This window comes from Haemorhous mexicanus, chromosome 6 (assembly GCF_027477595.1).
Source record: "Haemorhous mexicanus isolate bHaeMex1 chromosome 6, bHaeMex1.pri, whole genome shotgun sequence".
Taxonomy (NCBI): domain Eukaryota; kingdom Metazoa; phylum Chordata; class Aves; order Passeriformes; family Fringillidae; genus Haemorhous; species Haemorhous mexicanus.
In genome coordinates, this window is record NC_082346.1 from 39,272,212 (window position 1) to 39,290,367 (window position 18,156).

Below are 18,156 nucleotides of genomic sequence, written 5' to 3' on the forward strand. Positions count from 1 at the left end.
GAGGCTTGGGCCTGGACTTGATTAATATATAGCCCATTAGAAATTTTGTATTTTCTGATGATATCTGTAAATAGCTATTTTTGGTATTTCTGCTGTGCTTTTCAGGCATATTGCTTGTTTAATGTAGTTACTTTGGCTTTATTTTTTCTTAAAAGTATAACACTTACAGTGTCATACTGTTGTAAATTCCAGTTAAAGCATAAAATAGCTTAGAATATAAGTGTAATTACTGTTTTAAAATGCCATTAATACTGCTCTAAATTTATATTTGGGATATACTGGGCTGTAACATTTTTTCTATGGTATTAGGGTACATCAAAGTTCTTTTTAGCACTGCAGTCAGGTAATAGAGGGGAATTTATATTCCTTTTTATGATATGAGTCATCATTGATTAGAAGCATATTCTGCAGAATGTATGGGTCCACAGCATTAGTTGCTGGTTTTTTAAAGAAAAATTGTTGCTTTATTTCATATTTCTTTCCTACATGTTGGTTATTTCCTGTGTTGAAGCATGAATAATGTCCTTTGGGCCTGTGAAGAATCCCTGTTCTTCTTTAGGCAGCATATTTAAAATAGCTGCACCAGCCCTGTATCTAATTTTTTTATTATTTGAATAACTGTGAGGTTTAAGAAGATTCTAAGCTCATGTGAATATCTTTCTGTCACAATGTTTTGCAAGCAGAGGGAATTCTAACAAGAAATGACCCTGTCACATTGTTATTCTACAAGCCAGCAGTAAGCAAGTCATTATTTGCTGAACAGAGATAAATAATTCTGCTTAAATTCAGAAAAATATTTTTGTGCTTAGTTAAACTTGCAGTGGGTGTACTTAGTGTGTTTAGAATAACCAGGATAAACTCTATAATAAAAAAGTTACTCTATGGAAATAGGACTTTATTAAATATTTTCTCACTTGCTATTTCACTGTGGGTTACCTATACCAATATACTAGGAAAAAGACTTAGCAACACTTTATTCAGTATGTCTTTCTAGATGTGTCAGAAAATGTCACTTATTTCTATAGAAATCATGGATAAGACAGAACGGCTACACGAGTTAAAAGAGATTGTGAAGAAATTCCACCCAGTGAACTATGATGTCTTCAGATACATAATAACACATCTAAACAGGTTTAGTATTTTTCAATTTTGTTCAAGTTATAAAAGTTGCAATAAAGATTGTGTTTTTAACAATGAATTATCTATTCTACTAGAATTGAAAATGGGAGTCACAGGAGTTACAGTTGATTAATAAAGCCTTATAGGGTTGTTTCTCACATATTTTTGGCATATATTTATTTGGCATCTTTGCTCCTATAAAGTTATAAGAATGCTGTACGTAATAAAAGCTTGAAAGAGTAACTTCATCTAATAATAACTCTACACCTAATTATAACTGTTACAGATCCTCCCCCCAGGAAGTAATATCTATTAAAATTATAAACTAATCTAGGTTTTAAGGAATTTGAGTCATTTGGCCTAAACACCCTCTTCCCCCTCTGCCCCTTTCCCCCTCCTGCCAAAACAGGGCTAGCTTCAATCAAAATCTAAAATATAGAGCCCGAACCCTGTGCTGAATAGTTAAGTGTAGAAAAAAGCTGTAAGTAACAGTAAATTGGTTACACTTCCTTCTTAAATTTTGCTTCTTGCACAAATTTTAATGTTTTTATGTTTAAAAGTTACTTTCATATTTACTAAAATAGTATCACATCATACTCTGTGCCTTTACTTGTAGAATATTGTCATGAAAAAGAGCAGCTTACTCATGCTTCTTTTTCAGCTAAAACGAAATTATTCTCTGAAGTCCACAGAGTGAGATAAACTGTATTATTGTTGAGGTTATAAGGGATCTTTGGGAGACTGTTTTGTTCAACCCCATTGCTTTGACAGAGTCAATTGCAGCAGATTGCCCAGGATGGTATCCAGTTAGGTTTTCAGTATCTCCAAGAAGTGAGACTCTAGTCTCTCAGAACAGCCTGTTTCAGTGCTCAGTCATCCTCACAATAAAAAGTGTTTTCTTATGCTAAGAGAATTTCCTGTGGGTGTTTGTGCCTGTTGCCTTTTGTTCTGTCACTGAGCATCACTCAGAAGAGTCTCAATTCATCTTCTTTACAGCCAGTGATAAGACTTTCTCTGAGCTTTTCCAGGCTAAACACTCTAAACGTTCTCAGCTTTTCCTCATCTGGGGGATCTTTGATCCCTTAATAATCTTCTTCCTAATGTCCCTTCATTGGGCTCACTCCACTGTGTTCATATGTCTGTTGTGCTGGAGAGTCCAGAGCTGGATCCCAGACTCCAAATGTGGCCTTTGCAGTGCTGAGTAGAGGGGAAAGATCAGCTCCCTGGACCTGGTGGCAGCACTCCTAGGGTGCTGTTGGCTGCCTTTGCCACAGGGTCACCTGGCTGACTCCTGCTCAGTTTGTTGTCCATCAGGACTTTCTTGTCTCTCTGTGCAGTGTTACTTTTCAGCCAGGTAATTTGGTGTGTAAACACATATATAAGCTTTTCATGCAAAAATTTAATTGTTCTAGACTGCTGTTTGCGTGTTTGTGTTTCTGCGGGTATTTGTAAAGATCTAACTGAGCTTGTAGTACAGGGATAGAAATAAAAACCTTTAACTTTCCTACTTTGTCAACAGGGAGAATGTAGGTACTCTCTATTTGCATTTTTCACAGAACGTGTAAGATTTTGGAATTTAGGTGCCTACTTTTACACTTCTCTCCTTCACATGTTCAGCTTGCTTAACCTTTATAAAGTTTTCCATTTTCCTTGTCAGGAAGATGGATCAAATTTTCCACTGTAGTCTTGTCCAATACAAATTCAGTAGATAAAAATAGGTTTTATCTAAAATAGATAAAACCATATCAATGAACAAATGCCCATATTAGATAACTTCAAGATGTGCTGGCAAGTATCTAAAGTAAAACTAAACATCTCAGACTTGACACAGTTATTACTTACCTAAAAACTTAGTTCTTAATCAACCTGATAAAAATTTTTTTGGAAGAATGGCAGTCTTGGAACTGTCAGAAGTCTTCATCTGGTCACCTATTGGCATAGCACACAGAGCTTAATGTACAATATTAAGTACCTGGACTGCTGCTAGTAAAAGAGCTAAACATAATTTAAAAAATTCCTGAGTAGGTTCTAATATCTACAAACAAATGAAACATATTAATAATGGAATTTACTGTATATTGAACTTACTGGTCTGGTCCTCTCTCTGTTAATGATGCGTGATTTACATTGTTGGTTGCTAGTAACAAAATGATCTTTTCTTAAAGAAAGGCTGTCGTTTTTTGTCTCATTTGCAGTGTCAAGTAGTTGCATTCCATTCAGCAAGAAATCTGCTTGGATGTAAGCAATTGCATATATAGAGGAGGTGGATACAGCTGTGTATAGAATCTTAAAGGCAACTTGTAGCTAAATTCTTGACAGTCTGTATTTATTTTTAAGAGACTAATTTGTGGTAAAATACTGCTGGTATATAATTAAAATGGAAATGTTGTTTGCCAAATGAATTGTTTGTTTGATGAGGTAAAGCAGTCTTCTACACAATGAAAGAGCTCTCATCACAAGCTAATGTTTTAGAAGCTTTGTTTTTACAACCAACATAATTACAGTAAAATATGTGCTATTGTTGTGTAATTAGTAGTGATTGGTGGTATATATTATTTTGGTTGGTCCACAAGCACAAGACCTGGTTGTTGAAACAAAAAATACAAGTAGTATTCACATAGTATGAGACCAGTAATCATGAGAATTCAATAAATGGCAACAGTGAGATGAATTTTTCATTAGTGATATAAGCACCTTTCTGAGCATTTCAGGTAATTGTGGTTAATTAACTGTAAGCAAAAGTGAGCTTTTAAAATAAGATAGTGTTCTATTGTCATTGGGCTTTTTGATACTAGTTGTGTTTTATACACGTTCTTTGCTAACATGACCCTTCATGCATAAGGACTTACATGGCATAATATGCTTCTGAAGTCTGGGAAAACACCAGTGTAAAGCTTTTAAAGTCTGATCAGAGTGGGTTTACAGTCTGAAGTTCCTGAGACTTGGCAGTGGAGGAAGTGGGCAGGGTCAAGAGAGACACGTCATGATTAATTTTGAGTGAACATAGAAGGTAAAAGAGCACATGCTGAGCACTTAGAAGAAGATTCTAAAGTAGTTAGAGAAAGTTTGGTAGGAGACCAACATACAGGTTTGGTAGGGTTTTGTTTACTCTTATAAGGTACAAAGGTAAAGTTGAAGCACAGGAGGGGATGCAGTTGATTGTTCATTTTGTTTAATCTTGTTGTGAGCCGTTATTGGGGAAAAGGTGCAGTGCCTTTCTTTGTTTTCTCACATCTAGTCATATGTTCCCATTACTTTATTTAGTCTGATGATTGTGAGGATACAGCATGTTAATAATAATGCTAAGCAAAATGAAGCTTACATTGATTCTTTGATCTGTAAATGAATTTAAAATGTAATTTTTTTTAGCAGAGAGATTATGAATTTTACTGCCACTTAGAAATAGTATCCAAATGTCTTTTGGACTACACTTACGCAAAACAGATTGAGAGGCAGTATTTGTATACCTTCACACTATTTTTTATACATTATCTTTACCATTATACATGCATTGTAAATGAGTGGAAATATTTTCTTATAGTGTTAATTCTAGTGTTTACTATGACTTTCACAGCTCTTCAGTCTATGGACTACAGCCAGCTGTCAGAAATTCTTGTGGGCTGCTCTTGTTAACCATCAAAATTCTAACTGACAAATTTCTGAAGTTTTATTTTATGCCTATTTCTACATGACAATTGTAGTCTGCTACCTTCGTGATTTCTACTGTAATATAGGAAATGCATGTTCCCAGCTGAATGCATATCTTAGGTGTTTGCCAGATGTATTAACGCATGATTTTTCATATATCTCTCAGTAATTACTTCTAGATAAAATTGAGATGTGAGTTTAGGATGCAGAATATTTTAGAAAACAAAATACCCTGGCCCTTTCTAGCCTATTGCTGTTTAAAGCATTTTGATTTTCTGAGTAGGTATTTACTTGTAGATGATAAATTTGATAACAAGATGGTTTGTTGCCCTTTGGAGTTTTTTTGTTTTTGTTTGGTAATAGTATTGCAATAGTGAATTTAGATAATAAGTGAAGAACCTGTTTCTTTTTTATTATTATTATTATTATTATCTGTTCAAAATGCTAGTGGAATGTTTAATTTCTTCCTTGATTAAAAGCTTAATCAGATTTATATTAGTTAACTGTCCAAATCTGGAAATGACATGGTTTCTAAATTTTCCTCTGCATAATCGCGTAAAATATTCAAGAGTATTTCTAGTTGATTGCATACTGGTTTTAATTCGCTCTGTGTGTATCATTCTCATTTCAGGGTTAGTCAGCAATATAAGACCAACTATATGACTGCTGATAACTTATCGATTTGTTTCTGGCCTACTTTGATGAGACCTGATTTTGAAAACAGAGAGTTTCTTTCTACCACCAAAATCCACCAATCAGTTATAGAGACCTTCATTCAACAATGTCAGTTTTTCTTTTACAACGGGGAGATTGTAGAAGCACCCAACCCAGTGGCTTGTCAGCCACCACCTTCCAACCCAGTGCAGATGGTGGAACCCATGGTACCCCTGCAGCTGCCACCCCCGCTGCAGCCTCAGCTGATACAGTCGCAGTTACCAGCAGACCCTCTGGGCATTATATAGAGATGATGATTGCAGACAGCCTGGCGCTGGACAGTAGAGACAAGCTATAGACATGCATGTTTCAGGATACAGTAATGTACTTCATATTTATGAAAAATAATTCCCATCCAGCTGATTGGACATCTTTTTGTTATATCCCGTACTGTGTTCCTCATTTGTACACGCTGCAGATAAAAACTATGTGATAAGCATGACTGGAGAGGTTTAATTTTTAAAGGCAAAAATAGCTATAAAGTACAAAGCTGCTGCTGCATGATACCTTATTGCAATCACTATATCATTCCTGTGACGGTTTGTCACAATATATTGTGAATAAAAATTTTTCTATAGAAATTAAATGATTTAAAAAAATTACATTTATGAAACATTCAGTGCTTACAGCCTGCTTTATGGCTGGTTTTTGTTATTTAACATGCTATTTTTGGCAATTTTCTTCACATTCAAGCATTCTGTGTAAACAACTAAAGCCCAGCTATAGTTTATTTTGTAATCTCCTGGCTACTTATGTGACTTTATGCTTAGGGTGGTTTATGGAAGAATGCAAAATGCACTGTTGAGAATTTTACGATCCCTCACCATCCATCTTTACATGTAAGTAAACCTGTGGACAGTTTAAGGGTGGGTGAACTTGCTTATTATTTCTTACAGCACAATACCAAGGACATGCTTGTTGTAAAAGTGAGTTTCAAATATTGTACAAAAATTTTGATGTTGCCTACTTATTTCTTTATGTTCCATTACTGAACTAAACATTTTGTAAAACTGTTAATTCTGTAAACAGCTGCATGTTTAAAAGATCATTGATGGTCTTGTAAACTTAATCTAATATATTTTAGATATTTTAATTTTTCCCACTTGGGAATACATGTAGTGTTTAGAAAATAGTTCATGACATTTTCATAAAGGTTATATAACTTTTCATACATAAACATGACTTTTGTTGTAGTAAAATTCTCTAAACCAAACAATGTTTTAATCTAGGACTTCAATTAATCTATTCTTTAAATCTATTTTTATGTGACCCTCTAAAGATATACAAAAATGCATTGCTAATACATGGCAATAAATACTTTGGGTACTGACAATTAACCTCTTTGGAGTGTGTATATATAAAATCACATAAAATTGTATTCATATTTTTTTCCTGTGGTATGTTGTACTAAAATTTCAAATGACTCTTTTTTTTTTTCACCGTATTTTTAAATTATCTTTTTTTTCATTTATTTTACTTTTATATTGGTACAAATTTTGCTGTAAAAGAATGCTGCTTAATTTAAACAAATCTTTTGGTTAAATATTTTGATAGTGGTAAAAAAATTAGAAGGTTACAAATTGTAGCAAAGGGGAGACCATAGATAAACACTACCTGTGAGACTTTTCATAGCAGCTTTTTTCTTTCATGCTCAAAATGTACCTTTGTAGGTCTGCAAAGAAGAAAGTTTTGGCTCATTCAGCTGCTAGAATGTTTTGTGTAGTTTAAAAAAAAGCTTTATGATGGTCACTGTTGTAATCTTCACTTATAACAAGATTTAAGATCGTCTTGTATGTATTATAGTAAATAGATGATTTTGAGAATTAAGGCTTTTATTAAGAGATTGATTTGCTCCATTTTCCCAAAATAAAAATTGCCTTTCCCACTTATGTCCTAGGTATTGTACTTCTAATGACTTGGATTATCATTCTAGATTACTAAGATACCATGAACCTGGCTGCTGTATGAAGTACATGTATATTATAAATTATCTTGATATCATGTTATATTCTTGCAAGTAATTATCTTTTTTAAGAAAACATAAACAAAAAAGAAAAGTCAACCCTATTCCTACTGCAAAGCACACAGGAACTAATAGTACAATAAAGTCTCTCCTGTAAATTGTAGTATTCCTAACTTGTTCTACTTTACCTGTTGTCTGTATAGCTTTTATTTATAGTTTTCAGTCTAATCTTGGCATGTTTAGTAAAGAAGATGAAACTTCAAGAGTTTTATAAACTATTTCTAGGTTGCTAAAGAATTTATTTTTCTACTGTATATGGCATAGACAGAGCATCACCTGTACAGGAAACAAGTCTATTTCTAATAGAAGTAAGCTTAAGAATAAATGCCAGTCATATCCATATTTAAAAATTCCATCTATAAAGTATCTCCAGTCTTTGTAATGTGAATTGCATTTTAAACTTTCTATAAATTCCAAGTTTTTTTTGCCGTAATATTTAACTAATCTTTGGATACTAATTTTTAGAATAATTTACATTCCATTTCTTTATGAACTTTCATGTTGAACTTTTGATCAGCAGTATTTGAAGTACCATTTCTTTATGTATGATGTTGTGGCTAAATGGCTAAATCACCATTATTTTTAAGAATCTTAACACTTCCATTCAGCCAAATATGAAAGGATTATTATATTTACTGGATAAACACAGAGAAATAAGAAAGCATGGCATGTGGCGCCTGCTTGTCACATGGAAGAGTCCCTGCATACTGTTTGCATTATGGAACTGCTGTATGCAGGAATGTGGACTTGTGTGTATGTGTAATATATACACTTGGAGTTTTTTTATCTGCTTGTGTGTTTATGCAGACATGCATGCACATACACCCACATAGTAAAGTTTTTAAAATATACTAGGAAATTAAACTGTGGTTATTAAAGATTTTTAATAGAGCTTTCTCTATTATTATTTTTATTAGTGCTATAAAATGAGGAAGCATGTTATTATATCCAAATTCCTCATACTTTGGCTCATGTAGACCCTTCTAGTTTTAATGAAAATCCAAATAATAATAACTATATTTTTAATGTGAGCATTTTTACCATAATATCTATCTTGATAAAGATACAAATGTATATTACTTTGATTGAGCCATCTCAGTGACACTTTATGGAGTAGTTCCTTTTTTTTATCTTATAATGGTATAGACATACTGCAGTGTATTGTCTTTCACTGTTTTAGCAATTCTAAAATCCCAGACCTGAGTTACAAAAGTGCCATTTTAAGTAATGCTTAACAGATTGTTTCAAAAATCCTTACCCTTCATGATCTTGTGGAATTTGATCTCATATAGTGTAAATAGATCACAGATGTCAACTTAAGTGAAAAGAAACTTTGTTGTTGTTATATGTTTTCTCTTTTATTTGAATCCTGGTTGCTAGGAATTTATAGGTATGTTTAGTTGCTGGAGTTTAGCTTCTGATATTTATGATAAACAGAGAAAAACTATCAATTGGAGATTAAAAAAACAGGCCATAGTTTATGTGCTTCTTTCATTTTATTTCAGTAATTGTGATGCCGTTTGTCAACTGCAAAAATTGCACACATTTAAAAAAAATTCCAAGTAAAATTTTTGTTCTTTGTTTATAATGTAATCTTTTATTGCTACATCAGGAGAATACTGCAGTGAATTAAGTATCAGTGAAGCTTATTCTGTATAAAAGATGCAACGAATAAAATACTAAGATGCTTACTGTGTATAATGTTCAGTTTAGTTGCCTACTAAATTTTTAAAGGCAAAAGCACCCTATCTTTCACAGCACAGAAATGAAATTTAGCACAAAATCTTGCTAAAGTAAGAGTGCAGTGTGTGTTTAAGTTTTTGTTGGGGGGGGGAAGCTGTCTCTCGTGGGTCTCTTAAATTTATTTTTCCTGTGGAATTTTTAAACCTGAAGTAAAAACTGTGGGCTTTAACAGTCAGTTTTTGAGTCATCAGAGTGGTACATTATTGGTCATTATTCTGCTGATGATATGGGATGAACACAGCTTTGATAGTAGTACTGCTTTTAGTTCTTATGTTTGCAGTGTCTGTGCTTACTTAGTTTTTTCAGAACATCTTGAGTCATATGGCTGGTGCAGAAATAACTGCAAAACCTTCCTAATGGTCTTCAAATCTGAACACAGTTCAGGTTTTATTATATGCAGATACATATATATATATATATATATATATATATATATATATATATATATATATATATATATATATATATATATATATATATATAGTAACACATCACATACTGGTGCACTTTAATCTTGAATGGGATTCATTTTACATGTAATTTCCTCAATGTGCAAATCCCAGTTACTTAGATTGCTTTATCAAAAAGCAGCTCTACTGAATCTGACTGAAATATAATACACTGTTCAGACTCCAGTTTCTGATGAGTAGCTGTCCCACAGAACCAAAATGTAACATCAGTGGTCACTTGTGTCAGATTCAGTCCTTCAACTAATTCATGGTTTCCATGGAATCAGAAAGGGATGAAGTTAATCTGTCATCATTAGTGAACTGAACACTTCCTGCCTTTCCTTACTGATGATTTCTTTCCTAAGTGTGTAGCTAGTGCATCTAATGGCTGTTTCCCATATGTTTCTTATCTTCCTTATAGAATAGAATGCATGTGTGTTCAGAGCTGACATTTTGTTGCTGAACTAAGTGTCATTGATGGCCAGCAGACAACATAGTGCTTTTATATTGCAGAATAGAGTTTAGTATATGTGATTAGTAATAACTTGACCATTACTGATTTTTGTTTGGTGTGATTTAGAAAATAGAAAATGAAATTGTTTCACTGAATGCCTGCAGTGCAGCAGCTGTGGGGTTTTTTCAGTTTTACAGTGTGATAGCAAAAGACTGTTGTTGCTTTTACTTAGAAGCTGTTTGGGTTTGAGAAAGGGTGGAAAGGAAATGCTGTAGTGAGTCTAGCTAACAGCTGCATGTCAGTGCTTCAGGGTTAGATGTGATGACTTGCAGAGTACCTCCGGCTGCTTATGTGACTGACCAATTTCTGCAGTGTAGCTGTAGCTTATATTTTCCCCAAAATTATGGTACCACAATCTATTTATTCTTGCAGATCTTTCTGCTTCACAACTCAAGAAGTGAAGGGAGGGCAAAGTGGCTGTTCTCATCAATTCCTGGAGTTCTCAGCTCTTCCACTGGTGAGAATTGTCAGGAGCTCCCAAATTGTTTTTGCAATGTTTTACTAAAGGAGAAAACATGGAGGAGTAAGTTTTGAATTAACTGACACTGAGTGCAATCAATTAATGAAGCATGTAGAAAAAACCCAGGTTGCACTATCAAAGTGCAGATGTTATGGTCTCCCCTTGAAGGCTCCACTCTCAGTACTTGACAGTGTGACCTGAGTTTTTGCAGTAACAGCCTTTGGTCTCATGGATCCTGTGCAAGTTGGGAATGAAGAAGAGATCAAGAAATCTCAAAAAAACCCCAAAACAACTTGGAGCAGCTGTCTCTGAAAATATTTAGGTGAAATTATGAAACATGGGGTGTAGTAAATAAAATAAATATGGGGAATGAAATGTCTGTGGTTGATTATTGAAATGTGTGTGTATATATGCATGCTGTATGACTTAGTAAAGAAGTGGATGTTGATGCAGGTGTTTTAACAGTAAAGGCTGTCAGCCTGCTGCAGGTGAATATTGGTTACAGCTCAGATGTAGAGTTTTGAAAAATGAATGTCAGCAGTTTTATCTAATTTTGGTATTGGTGAGTTGTCTAGCTCTAACATGAGTTTAATTTTGTAATTCTATTTTCTTGTGGTCACACAAATAAGCCTGATTTTAGTCCTTTATGTCACTGTTATGAGTTGGAAAGTTTCTTTTCACAGATAACTGCTTTCTTTACTCTTTTTTTTGACTTAAACTCAAAACACAAAATTCATAATGTGATCATACTACTTGTCTCCTATAAAACAGATCAGGTCCCACCTAAGGTTTATAAAAATCTGACAATACTCTTTTTGTCTCCATTTGTCTGTACTTTTGTGTGTGCACTGCAGTTTCAGGGATGCACTGTTGGGAGATTTCTGATTGCTAGCAGGTATATGTCAAGGTGATCCCTTTCCATAGCCTAACCTGCTTTTTATAAAAGAGTGCTGGAGAAACCAGCAAGGAGACCATTTAAAAATGGTGAAGGATAAACATGAGCTCTCAGGACATCAATGAGGTGAAGATGCTCATCTCAACTGTGCTTCCTTTCTGTGCTAGAAGTTTGTGTGTAGGGTGCTTTTAAGCCTTCTGCTGATTGAGTAAAAGGGAGGAGGTGATGGAATGCTCTTTCCTGTATAGTCTATCCTCTAGGATGAGTGTTAGTCTTACAGAGTTTGGGGCACAAAGTTCTCTATGTCCAGTGTGGAGTTTTGATCCAGCAGAGCCATGGATTAGCATGTGGCCTTCAACTGAACTTGATACAGCAAAGCAGTGGGGACATGCAAGCCTTAAATTGTTCATCAGCATCCCTGCTCCTGAAGCATGCTGCCTTGAGAGTTTTGTCAGTTTTTACTTTAAAATAGTTTTGAGTGGTATTATCACCATGATCTGCAGGTCAAAGTGTTCTTTAGAGGATACAATGATTCTCTAACCTGAAATACTTCTGAGGAAGTAGAAATCAAACTGTTCTCCTTGGGATTGTGCACGGTACTATCAAGTATTATTTTGTTTTCTTTCTTCTATTCAAAGAAAGCTGTTTCTAAGAAAAACCAGAGGACTAAACTGTTATCTATCAGAGGTGTGTTTTTGTAGCATGATAGTGACACCATGAGGTAAATGTCCAGGTCATTCAATGAAGGCATTGAAGATGTGAATCCTGCTGAAATCATTTGGAAGACTGTCTGTGGCAGAGTAAGTGAATTGTAGAACAAATTCTCAGTCATCGCTATAGTTCCTCTTTGAAGGAAACTTAATGCTTTGGTTTTTGTTTTGTTTTGTTTTCTGTTATTCAGGAGGGAGATAAGCTGGTGTGCATACAACGTGATTGTCAAAGCTGAGCTCTGACCCTGTTGGGAAATAAGCAAAAAATGTGTCATCAAACACACTAAAAGGGAATGCAGACATCTATGTCTTGTAGATGTACATATAGAGTATTGGGAGGAACTGGATGCTTATGTTTTTCTCAAAGCCCATGTGCTTTTCATGAAGGGAAGGATCTCTTACCTCTTTTTGGCTTTTGACTGCTGTCCCATATCCATTATTTTACTTAAAACATCTTCTGTAATAAATGGGGTTTTTAGGTACTGATCTGTAAATGTATTGAGTCTGATGGAATGCTGTCCTTTCCCACCCTACATTTTTCTTTATTTTCTTTCTCTTCCATACACCTCCTGCTTGTCCTCAAAACAGCAGAGCTGTTCAGCTAGAGTTCTGTCAGTATGAAGAAAGGGTTCTCCTGCAGGCTGCAGGGCTTTATCATTTGGGAGTACTTGGCTTTAGATCTTGGCTCTATTCCTTTGCACTATAAGAATTTGTTTGTTAACTTCTGGACTTGCTACAAACCTTGTTCTTTTCCCTAAAGTTGGTGGGGATGAGTGTGCCAAAGTGAATTTCTACAGGCAGTTATTTGTTTTATGGGACACGTGCCCAGAGCCCTAGGATGGCAAAATTTCTTCTGAAATGTAAAGAAAAGAGTAGCTTAAAACTTCTGAGTCTTCTTCCTTCTGATGTACTCTTTAAGGAAACCTACAGCTATTCTTGCAGTGAATAATAATAAAAAGTACATTCCTAAACTCATATGGATGATAAATATCTCTATATTCAGAATTGTCTAGCAAAAAAAAAAACAAAACAGCAGTTGCCTTCTTGCAGACATATTGCACCTCCAGCTGAAGTGGAGGACTGCTAGGAAGTGTGCTAAATATGAGCAAATAGGACATGCAAATAGCTTAGCTCATCAGAAGGAAACCAAGATAGAGTGGGGATTTGAAGAGCTGAGTTTAAAACTGACCGGAAGGAAATGTTTATGGTGGGTGTTGTTTCCGTTCTAGGGTTTTCAGTGGCTTCTGTCTGTGTTTATAACATGAGGACATGTCCTGACACATTCCATTCCCAGCACTGCAGTGATCTTCAGTAACATCTAGCTGTGGGCTTGATGAGGAGATTGCTCAAGGAAGTTTGCATCAGCCTTTTCCCTTTCAATGGAAAACCCAAGAGCTTTACAAGGTTTCATGTAGGATAAGGGAGTTTCCCACCTTGACAAAATTCTTAGAATATAGATTGTTGGCCAAAACCACAATCTCAGCAGTTTCTATGGGGTTATTTTCTTGGCTGGTTGTCCTTTTTTAAAAAGAAGAAAAAAAATTTGAATTGAAAACAACTTTTTCCTATTTTTTTCTAATGAGAGGTGTTGGAATTTACTATTAAAAGAAAGGATTAGAATTAGATAAGTAACCTGGAAATACCAGTGAAGTATTCAAATTTAAGGCAATCATCTGTGATTAGTTTTTCTAGTGACCTCATAATTTTCTTACTAGCAACTTGATTCTTTTTTTAATACTTTGAGTGTGTTTTGTTTGCAGGGATATTAATGCCATTTTAAAACTATAGTTACATGTAATAGTTTCTGTGTTGAAGTAGCTGCATACAGGAGGCCCTGGATTATTCATTATTCTGATGGTGAGTGAAAGAAATCCAGATTTCTTCCTGAGAATATCAAAATGAGACAGCTGACATTCTTTATTGTTAAAGAACAACTAGGGTGACCTTTTTTTGCCTGGATTGGCGGAAGTTTGCTTTCAACTGCAGCTGGCAATAGTGCAACTGCAGTATCTGGAGCACCCATGTACAAAGGAAAGAGAACCATTCTGTGAATGTAACTTTCAGAGAGAGAAGTTTAGGTAGAGCAAATGAAACCATGTCTTTATTTTTTCCTTACTGGAAATTTGACTTCAAGAATGACTGTCATAGTCTGTTTTATCGTTTTAGGACATAACCTGGCTGAATATAAATGCCAGATGAGTATTCTCTAACCTGTCTCAAAAATATTTAGCAGACCTGTGTTCCTGTACTCATTATATTTTCATTTCTGACTGTACCCAGTTCCTTTTTTCAAAAGAGATGATGCCTACACATGCCCAAAATCATACTAACACCATGGCAGTATTAGTTCAGAGTAAAAGGTTTAGTGAGTGTTGTCAGAAAACAGTCTTTGGTTAATCTGGTAAAGGTCGAGCAAGTCATGTGCTATTCTTAAAGTGTGCTGGTCTTCACCTTAAAGGGGAAGTAGAAGCTATGTGGGGATGGCACTTCTGCTTTGCTGTGGGTTCAGTTAGTGAGGAAGGAATGAAAGTTTTTGTTTACTTGTGAAGTCCTCGGCAGACGGCTCCGACGTGATCAGTGGAAGTCTCACATATGTGCATGTGTGCACCAAGGGTTATGAAAAGGGCTCCCTGACACTGCTGTTTGCTCATTAATCTAGGAACTCTGTGTCCCCAAATGTCTCAGATTCAGCTATGTATAGCACAACATGTTGAGTTTTCCAGCTTGTCTTGGAAACTCAAATTTGCTGTAAGTGCATGCATTTTTAGTCTCTGTTTCCTGAACAGCATCTATGCTTTATCAGTATACTTGGTATTTAGGAAGCAGAGAAGAAAATAAAGGTGAAGGAATTTCAGAGAAATCTGGGAGTTTCTGCATTGGGAATTCGCCTCTGTTCTCTGTCTGTGGAAGAGATCCAGCTGCATTGTTCCTACAGGCGCTCTCAGGGTAGCTGAATATTTTGTTTCTAGGCAGGGCACAGTCTCAAAGATTGGCATTTCATATGCAGTTGGGTCCTTGAAACCTTTGGTAAATGGCTGTGTACTGTTCTCTTTAAATATTGTAGAGGAAAAGTTCTCTCCCTCTGATTTTGAAAATAAAATTCAGAAAACTATCCTCTTGTTTCACATTGGCAATGTGAGTCTTTGCCCTTTTCCTCAACAGGCTTAAAGGAACACACTTCCTTTCCTCAACTGCAAACTTTCCCTCATCCTTCTGATTTTAATTGATGTAGGAGATAATGAATTGTGTAAATGGAAGAAAGAAGTTCACATATGTACATGACATCTTCATGTGCACATATTGAGGAAATAATTGAATTTCCCTTTTGACTCTAAAAAATAGTTGTTATAAAGATGTGTAAAAATGCATGGGCACAAGTATGGTGGTCTTCTCAAATCTAGGGATCTGATCTCACCCTTTGGTTTGTTGGAAGAACTGCAAATGGTATTTTTAGCAATCTTACTGCTAAAAGTTCTGTGGCCCTCCCTACTTCCCCAAATGAAACAAGTAGCAAAGAGCAAAGAGTGACCTTGCTTGACTCGCATCACCCACTGTTATACTCTGTTGCCTTGCCCATTTATTACAGCCAGCTGTTCACTCTTGTATTATGCTTAAATCACAAGTTTCTGGAACAAAGAACTTTTCAGGCTGTGTGGGATATTTGGTACCTTCTTGGTACCACACCTGTACAGTAAAAAAAAAATAAGTGCACAATAGCTGGGATTATGCTGGTATTTATAAATCATATTGGCAATATTTAATTGGATACAATACCAATAGGATGGTAGTAGCTTTGTGTGTATTTTTAGAAATAATAAGGAAACAGTAGGAACTGCATTTACAACTGAGAGGCCTTAGAATGATTTTATCTTCACTCACTTTTTCTGTTTTCCCTTGCTAGGTGGTAGACCTCCATGGCAATTTGGTTGTTTCTGCTAACAAAATTCTGGAATTTGTGGAGACTGCACAGACTGTTTAAGAAATGTGTGCTAGGAGGCAGAGGGATGGAGTTATATGACATTTAATAATAATAATATTTAAAAGGCCATAAAATAGGGACCCAAATATGGAAATAGATAAGAACTAGAGTTAAGGCAAAGATCTTCAAAGGTGGAAGAGCATAGTTGTTAATAAAGGGGAGGATGCAAAAATAAGCTGTATGGGGGAATGGCTGCACGTGTTAATGTAACAGGTCTAGCACTATGCTGTGCAAGTGGATTTTTGGACTATTTCCATGTATTTAAGTTGTTTAATCAATACATCATGCTCATTAATCACTATTAATCAGTATTAATACAATACACTCATTAGGTTTTTAAATTTACACTACTATTGAGATGAAACAATTCTTGACACACCGGAGATTTTATAAAATATGTGTTGCCATTGAATATACAAATGTAGGTTGTAATCATTCTTGTGGTTTGGAAATTCATTCATGCTTTTCTTCTAAACCTGTAAAATAGATTCCACATTTTTCTCTGTGTCTTATTTTAGTGATTCAGTAGCCTTATGGGAAGAAAGATTCTGCAGGTAGCCAAGCTAAATCTTCTTTACTGCAAGATACACGGAATTCTTGTAGTTCTATTGCAAGTAGACATGGTGGATATTTATTACTGTCACCTTTATGGTGATCTTTAGATGCCAGAAGACTTTTATGGCCCATTTTTCTCTCACTGCTTTTTGTGACTCCCTTAACTTTGTCCAGGTAACACAATCTCTTAAGCTTTTTTTGCAGTTTTGTTTAAAAACTTAATTTTTTTGCCTTTCTTTTAAGTATATTGGTGGTTCAAACTGGGTGCAGTCCTGACCACTCTGTGAGTACAAATGACACCTGTTGAATACCTCCTGTGTCTTGTAAACAACAAGTAAGGCTGATTAATCCCATGGCTAATGTGCCCTGATTGTATTACCAGTGTGTCATCTTAAAGTAGTATCATTCATTCTGAGAGGCTGGTTTGTTCCCCTATTGCATAGTTTTGTGGGTGTTTCTTTCCACTCAGGAAGCTCAGATGGTGTGAACTGCTGTGTTACAGGCACCTCCTCACTCAGTAGGCACGTGAGTGACAGGGAGATGTGGGATGAGGCATTCTGCCTTTTGAAGAAGTGGGGAGGCAGGTGGCTTTCTTATTAATTGCTCCTGAAACACTAGCTAGTAAATCATGCTACAGCTCTGTGATCTAATTCTGTCATTAAGAAGGATGATAGAAAAAACACAAAAGACACAGGGTGAGAGCAAAGGCAGCCTTTAAAAATGGTTACTGAATTGAGTGATGAGAATAGATGTGCCTCTTAAGGACTGTATACTTAATGCAAATGTCATTATCATGGCTGCCTTGCTTGGAAATGTAAAAATTGCTTTGTTCAATGAGAATTCAAGAATTAATGTTTGTTCTTTATTGGATGCTTCTAACATTCAGGAGAGAAATATAGTAGGGTGATGTAAGTTAGATGTCTTCACAGCTGAATGACTTCAATATATCCAAAAGGTTTAAATGCCTCCCATTTATCAGAGTACCTAATCAACATTTTATAACTCCTGGTTCTAAAATTGAAAAAGTTTCTTGCAGTGTTCTTAGCTTTGTCTGCAAAGATACATGAGATGTTTTACAAACAATGCAAATATATTTGGCACGGAATCCTGTAATAAATATCTTATTTAGTACATGCTAATTTAAGACTCAATGCTATGTTTCCATAAGGTTTATTGACTTTATGGCTCCCTTCATCAGTTCTAGGGCTAGATAAAAGCAACAGTCCCCCCCACCCCCAAATCCACAAACTTTAATTTGTGGAATAAATACCACTCTCTGAAGGTCCATGATCTGGCCTTTGAAACACACATCCCCCTCATTCTTCTCACTTTCTTTACATTCTTAGG

General features: G+C 35.3%; 1 protein-coding gene across 2 annotated transcripts in view; it reads left to right on the top strand.

Moving 5' to 3' along the window:
- The window catches only part of ARHGAP5 (Rho GTPase activating protein 5), a 47,413-nt gene extending 37,991 nt beyond the window's left edge, over positions 1-9,422 (top strand). The window contains exons 7-8 of one of the 2 annotated variants that reach the window (XM_059849887.1): positions 1,026-1,131; positions 5,399-9,422. In XM_059849887.1, the coding sequence (XP_059705870.1) occupies positions 1,026-1,131; positions 5,399-5,729 (437 nt within the window). In that variant the 3' untranslated portion in view covers positions 5,730-9,422. The remainder of the gene's footprint in view (positions 1-1,025; positions 1,132-5,398) is intronic. The other variant, XM_059849888.1, reaches the window with a different exon arrangement.
- Positions 9,423-18,156: the final 8,734 nt, after the last annotated feature.